General features: G+C 48.7%; 2 protein-coding genes across 2 annotated transcripts in view; both read left to right on the top strand.

The window, feature by feature from the left end:
• Positions 1-505, top strand: part of TOP2A (topoisomerase (DNA) II alpha 170kDa) — a 26,677-nt gene extending 26,172 nt beyond the window's left edge. Inside the window, exons 34-35 of the mRNA XM_006833670.1 lie at positions 50-255; positions 377-505. Coding sequence (XP_006833733.1) covers positions 50-255; positions 377-505 — 335 coding nt within the window. The remainder of the gene's footprint in view (positions 1-49; positions 256-376) is intronic.
• A 5,555-nt stretch (positions 506-6,060) lies between these two features.
• Positions 6,061-6,942, top strand: GJD3 (gap junction protein, delta 3, 31.9kDa). The gene has a single exon (XM_006832589.1). It carries the CDS (start codon positions 6,061-6,063, stop codon positions 6,940-6,942), a length of 882 nt encoding a protein of 293 aa, XP_006832652.1.
• The last annotated feature ends 234 nt before the right edge of the window (positions 6,943-7,176 follow it).

Here is a 7,176-nt window from a genome sequence, read left to right as displayed (position 1 = left end):
AAAAAAAAAAAAAAGAGTGGCCATGACAAATGCCTGTGTTGGCTTTCAGGTCAGTCTTCCACCTCCACTGCAGGCACCAAAAAAAGGGCTGCACCAAAAGGAACCAAAAAGGATTCTTCTTTGAATTCTGACATCTCTCCAAAAAAGCCTGGTCCTGCCAAATCCAAGAATCCTCGTAAAAGGAAGCCATCCACTTCTGATGATGACTCGGACTCTAATTTTGAGAAAGTTATTTCTAAAGCAGTGGCAAGCAAGGTAAGTGTAAGAGAATTTAAATCTATTCATAATCTGTTCTCTTTTAGTATCTGTAGCCTATAAAGTGTAAATGATGTCAGCTTTACATTGTACAAATTCCTTGGCCTTTTTTTTCTTCTAGAAATCTAAGGGGGGAAGTGATGACTTCCAGCTGGATTTAGACTCAGCTGTAGCTCCTCGGGCAAAATCTGGACGGGCTAAGAAACCTATTAAGTACCTTGAAGAATCTGATGAAGATGATTGGTTTTAAAGTTATTCAAAGCTCTTATTTCCATCCTTTCTGATTTGTTTGGATGGTATTTTTAATTCAGACCATCCCTCTTTTAACATTTTATAATACTGTTATCTAAAGAATGACCATTCCTTGACATTGTTTTTTCTCTGCTTTGTCTTTTGTCTTTGTTTTTATATTTTTAGTCTTATTTTCTTTTGTCCTTGAATTTTTATTTTAAGTTCTTGTGGACTATAGAGATATTTGTGTGGTAACTTTAGCATAATGTAGTTTGGTTATTGTCCACTAATATCAGAGAATAAAGAAAAACACCCTGGCTCTGTCTCTATAACCACAACACAGGCAATAGAAAGAAGAAATTAAACCATTTCTATAGCTGTCTCAACTCATGACTTGTTCCTGAGTCTGGATCTCCCCAGGACCTCACTCCTAGGGCGTACTGATTACAGGAGAGCGGGGAGCAGCATCCTCCTCTGTACTGTTTACATCGATTCCATACCCAGTGGTGGATTATCATCTCCATCATGTTCAGTCTCCAGACTTTTCAACTTTCAGCATTTTAATTCCTTTCTGCATTGTTATGTGTATAACTTCAGTGGTGTTATCAATGTTGTTGTAAATATTTACTATGTTTTTCTATTTAGCTTAATTCCAACAGTTTTGTAATTAAATAAAATATACACATTGCAACCCAGTGTCTTTTTTGTTGTTTTCGTTTTCCTGTACTACACCCTTTCTCTACTCAAAATATAGCTCTCTTCACTTCCTATTTAATTATATTCAATCATTCAGTGGTAAGTTTAAGAGATGATGACCATGACATAATTGGGGCCAGGCATATTCTGGAACATCACAAAATGGACGACTGGTGTGGTACCGTAGGATCAGCACTGGACTGCAAACCACAAAGTTGGCAGTTCAAACCCAACAGCTGCTCCCTGGAAACCCTATACAGTCGCTGTGAGTCAGAACCAACTCAACAGCACTTAACAATAGCAGCATGTAATGGAATCACAGTTGTTAAGTACTGTCATGTCTGTGCCAACTTGCACAGCAGAAGAAAGCCCACCTGGTCCTGCGCTGTCCTCACAATCCTTGAGCCCACTGTTGTAGGCATTATGTCAGTCCATCTCATCAAGAGTCTTCCTCTTTTTCACAGACCCTCCTCCAGTGACTGGTCCCTCCTAATGACACGCCCAAAGTATGTGAGATGAAGCCTTGCTAGCCTCACTTCTAAGGAGCTTTCTCTTCTGGAAATCTATGGTATATTCAAACATTCATCTCCCAACATCATTATTCAAATACACCAGCCTTTCTCTGGGCTTCCTTACACAGTGTCCTGCTTTCACATGTGTATGTTGTTAAGTGCTGTTGAGTTGATTGCAACCCCGTATAGGGTTTCCAAGGAGCAGCTGGTGAGCTTGAACCGCCACCTTGCAGTTCAAACGGCTCTGCAGTCTGGCGCATTAACCCACAGCGCCACACCAGGGCTCCCACATGTGTATGAGGTGACTGAAAATACCTTGGCTTGTGTCTGGTGCACTTAAGTCCTCAAAGTGACATTTTAACACTTTAAAGCAGCCTTTTGTAGCAGATTGACCCAGTGTAATACATCTGATTGTTGACTGCTACTTCCGTGGGAATCCCAAGTCAAATACAATTCTTGACAACTTCAAGATTTTCTGTTTTTCATAATGTAAGGATTTTTGTTTATGTTGATCAGTCCATACTGAAGGTATAATACAGTTAAGTGCTGTTGAGTAGATTCTGAGCTGTAAATCTTTGCGAGCAGAAAGCCTCGACTTTCTCCACTATGATAACAGGTATTTTATGTTTCTCTGACTTCCTTTGTTAAGCAGAATATCTTACTGATGAATATTATTCCACTGTATGGATTTTTTTATTCACCTGCTGTCAGACATTCAGATTGTTTCCATGTTGGGCCTACTAGGGAAAAAGCTGCTATGAATATTTGAGCTCAACTCAGATGGACATTTTTTTTCCCCCATCTCTCTCCCTGGTAAGCATAGTGGTTTATGAGTTAGGTCACTAATAGCAGTCAGCAGTTCAAATCTACCAGCTGCTCCACAGAAGAAAGATGAGGCTTTCTGCTCCCATAAAGATTTACAGCCTCAGAAACCCTATACAAGGTAGCTATGGTTAGAATCAACAACGGCACATCACCACCATTTTTCCTATAAATAGTGGAATTTTCCTGTAAATAGTGGAGTGGAATTTTGGGCCATCCATATGCTAAATGTTTAGTTGTAAGAAAGTGACAAACCATTTTCCAAAGCAATTATATTATTTCATAGTCTTATATTTTCCTCAGTATTTTCAGGAATCAGATTTGGTTTTCTTTAGAATGGGACTGGATCTTCACAGCATCAAAAGTAAATGCCATTTTAGCAGGAGTAAAGGAAACCCAGTTCTTAAGTAATGTTTTCTGTCCCCAGTAACTGTCCAGGCCTGGCCCCAGGACTTACTGTATTCCTAGAGAAAGTTGCTATGGTCTGCAGCAGGTCATCTGATCCTAGAATGCAGGAAGGGACTAAGAATCAACTGTCAGGTAGGGTGACTAGGAAAATATCAGGAGACATTTCAGTAAACACAAAAATATTAGAGGTCATGGGAGACAGAAGCTTCTGTTGTGTCTCAATTAAGTCACTAGTGTTAACAAACATCCTGGGTACAAACATGTATGTGCCTACATGTATGTGTATGTCCAGGTGAAAGGGTGAGGTGTCTGGGACAGAGTCTGGATGTGAACCAGGCAAGACAGGCATCAGTCCAGCCCCAGGTTCAAGTATGTGTGCCTGCCAGCTCTGTACAACATCAACAACACCCTCTGCCCACTGCTATCATGGAAGGAGGATGGGCCCCAGAGATTGTAGAGTCTCCTGAGCCTGGCCCTGTGGCAGCAGGGCCTAGAGACAGCAAAGAACGACCACAGGTTCTCCACCCTTCACCTGCTCTAGCCGATCACCTCCCTTTCCAGTCCCACAGCCAGGCAGGAGCCTGATGGGGTTTTTCCAGGCTGTGCCATTGGCCTGACCCAGCAAGGGCCATACAGATGGGGTGGGGAGGGGACCGTCCCTGAGCCCCCACCCCACATCCTGTTTTGGGAATATGGGTCCTAGCACATGCTCTTTCCTTTGGACTTTGTCCAGGGTAGTATCCACTCCACCCCCTCCAGACTTACCCACAAGGGAACAGTGCACAAGGCTGGGGAGTCTCCGGCACACCCCAGGGTTTAATCTAGTGTTTTCAGGCTGGGCTGGACTAGAGTGCCTGAAAGCAGGGTAGGGGGTCCATGCAGCTCTCCACCCTCTACACACACCCATGGCTGAGAGGACAGGTCACCAAGAGGCCAACCAACCTCCAGCATGGGCTCTGAAATCAGTCCAGTGGCTATATGACAGTGAATATGTGGCTTCGATTCTGAGACTCAGTTTCCCCAGCTGAGGGTAGTTGAGAAAATTAAGTAAGCTAATCAACACAGAGCCTGGCCCAGAGTAGCTGCACAGGTGAGGGAGGGCAACTGGTCCAGTTGGGCAGGCTCCTAGACAGGGGGAGAGGGCAAATTCTAGTGCCCTCAGTTACCCTGCACTCCTCTCCCCTCCATGGGACAGATGGGAGGGTTGTGAGGGAAGGCTCCATTCAGCATCTGGAAGAGTAGGGGAGCCTTTCTCACAAATTACTTTTACCTTCTCTCAAATTACTTGTCACATTATAAAATAACTATTCTGTAGCCTGGTGTGGACTGCTAACCGCAAGGTCCGTGACTCAAACCCACCAGCCACTCCTTGGAAACCCTATACAGGGTCGGAACCAACTTGAAGGCACTTAACAACAACAGTAAATTTAGAAATTACCAGAAAAGCAAGAAAATAACAAAAGTTTTCATTTGACTACCAAAGCCAGCCACTCTTGATACCTTCATGTTTTTCCATATGGAATCTTTTCTGGGCGTGACTTTTTTTGTTCTTTGTCCATGGCTGGGTGGGACGGTCTCTGGGTGGCATGAATAGTTTGCCCTTGATTATTAACCTAAAGGTTGGTGGCTCAAACCCACCCAAGGGCACCTCAAACGAAAGGCCTGACGACCTACTTCTGTAAAGACAATAGTCAAAATCATGGAAGTTACTCTGTAAAACGTGGGGTCGCCATGGGTCAGAACCCACTCACTGATAATGGGTTTGCTTCTTAGTTTGAGACTTTAGCAACAAGACTTTGAGTTAGAAGGAAACCTGAGGATTAGCTGGACCAAAGGAGGAGACTGGCCCAGAAGAGCTAAGGTCAAGGTCAAGTTAAGAGCTTATTAGATGTTTTAAAATAACAATGTCCCCAGTACCAGCACACAGCACCTAAAGTTCCTTCAATTCTGAGAACCACCTTTAGAAAAAGATAGTGGGTTAATAGAGAATCTAGGCTTTCCAGATTGGGGGGAATCTGTTAGAAAAGGGCTTTCATGAAGGCTCTGATTCTCCCATTAAGGAGTGTGACTCTGGTTAACCCCATCCCCCCACTTCCAAATGGAGACAGTTATAAGGTGCGTGAGGGATGGGCAGAGGGAGGGCTGGCAAAGGCCAGCAAGAGGTGTGGTCCTGAATCTGTTCCCAAGGGTGGAGCCAGCCAGCAGGGTCGCCCTGTCCCTTTAAGAGAAGGAGGAGAGTTAGCCCCTCTCTGCTATCCTGTCCTGTCATCCCGGCCAAATCAGAAAAGGAAAATGAAAGAGGGACCAGGGGAATCAGGTCCCAACCATCTCCTGAGTTCCAGCGCTCAACTCTGACGCTCTAGCCACAACCACAGGGTGAGTTCAGTTGGGTGAGGGCCCCGGGGACAGCTGGGGCCTGTGGGAACCTGTGTGTGGGAGAGACTGGAAGACAGTGTGGGAGCTGGAGGGGCTTCAGGGAGGAGATGGAGAGGGCTGGGCCCACATTCCCACCATGCTGGGCTGGAGTAGCTGGGGTCCCTAGGACTAAGAATCATCGTATTGGACTTCTAGAACTAAGGGCTACATTTGTGTCAGGTCCCCCAATCCTAAATAGAAAGGACAAGAGAAATGCTGGGTGGGGAAAGAAAGAGGTGGAGTCCATGTGGAGTTACTCAAAGTGGGCTCTGGAGGCCTGGGCTGGGAACAGCATCCTGGAGTATCTAACACTATAACACCCCAGGTGTCTGCTTCCACAAACAAAAGTCGAGGGGCTGCAGTCTATGGGGTTCTTTCCTACAACTCTGGAATCTAGAGGATCCGGGGTCTAAACTAAGAAGGTCCATGGGATTCTGGCTAAATATCCATGATGGGGTTCCTCGCCAGCACCAACTGGCCCTAAAGAGACAGGAACTCACGTTTCAGAATTACTGCTATACTCAGGGCCTCCCCTCCCCATGCCTTCTCCAACATTAACTCATTTGCACCCACAAAAACCCTGCTAGTCCCCAGCCTATCTGACCTCCCGACTCACCCTGAAGTTACCGAGGTCTAGCGAACTCCACCCCGATGGGTGGGGACGGGGGGAGTCCCTGATCAGTCCTGGCCCCTGACCTACTGGCCGTTAGTCCACAGCGCCATGGGAGAATGGGCGTTCCTGGGCTCTCTGCTGGACGCGGTGCAGCTGCAGTCGCCGCTCGTGGGCCGCCTGTGGCTGGTGGTCATGCTGATCTTCCGCATCCTGGTGCTGGCTACTGTGGGCGGCGCAGTGTTCGAGGACGAACAGGAGGAGTTTGTGTGCAACACGCTGCAGCCAGGCTGCCGCCAGACCTGCTACGACCGCGCCTTCCCTGTCTCCCACTACCGCTTCTGGCTCTTCCACATCCTGCTACTCTCAGCACCTCCCGTGCTATTTGTCATCTATTCCATGCACCAGGCCAGCAAAGAGCCGGGCGGGACGGAAGCAGGCGGAGGGGGCACGAAGGCTGGGCCGCCGTGCGCTCTGCGCGCCCACCGCGCGCGCCGCTGCTACCTGCTCAGCGTGGTGCTGCGCCTGCTGGCCGAGCTGGGGTTCCTGGCCGGCCAGACGCTGCTCTACGGTTTCCGCGTGGCCCCGCACTTTGCGTGCGCCGGCCCGCCCTGCCCGCACACAGTGGATTGCTTCGTCAGCAGGCCCACGGAGAAGACCGTCTTCGTAGTCTTCTACTTCGCCGTGGGTCTGCTCTCAGCTATGCTCAGCGTGGCCGAGCTGGGCCACCTACTCTGGAAGGGCCGCCCGCGCCCCCAGGGTTCCGGACGCGCGCGACAAGCGGCCGAACGCGACAACCGCTGCAACCGCGCGCACGAGGAGGTGCAGAAGCTGCTCCCGCCGCCGCTGACGCCAGCCCTACCTGGCGGGCGGCCTGGCCCAGACTCCTACGCCCCCCCAGCTTACGCGCACCGGGTGCCGACAGACAGCGAGGGCAGCAGCGGCCGCAGCAAGGCATCTCTGGCCACCGTCCGCCAGGGCCTGGCCATCTAGCGGCAGGCACTGCCTCAGGCGGAGGGTGAGACCAAAGGCAGGACTCAGAAACAAGAAATGACCTCCTGAGAAGTGTCCCCAGAGACCCACAGGGCAGCCTCCGCCGTCCTGGCTGCTCTCAGCCGTACTGCCAATCTGGGGGCTGAGAATGAACCAAGGCTGTCCCTTGGGGCCATGACCTGTGTGGAAAGGAAATGGGAGGGCCTGAGAGAAGAGTGGAAAGTGAAGGGACCC

Source organism: Chrysochloris asiatica, unplaced genomic scaffold, assembly GCF_000296735.1.
Source record: "Chrysochloris asiatica unplaced genomic scaffold, ChrAsi1.0 scaffold00007, whole genome shotgun sequence".
Lineage (NCBI taxonomy): Eukaryota > Metazoa > Chordata > Mammalia > Afrosoricida > Chrysochloridae > Chrysochloris > Chrysochloris asiatica.
Note: the sequence above shows the minus strand (reverse complement) of the source record. Positions and strands in the feature narration are given on the sequence as shown.

Coding starts and splice junctions, on each gene's coding strand:
- GJD3 (XM_006832589.1), top strand. CDS start 6,061: ATGGGAGAATGGGCGTTCCTGGGCTCTCTGCTGGACGCGGTGCAGCTG.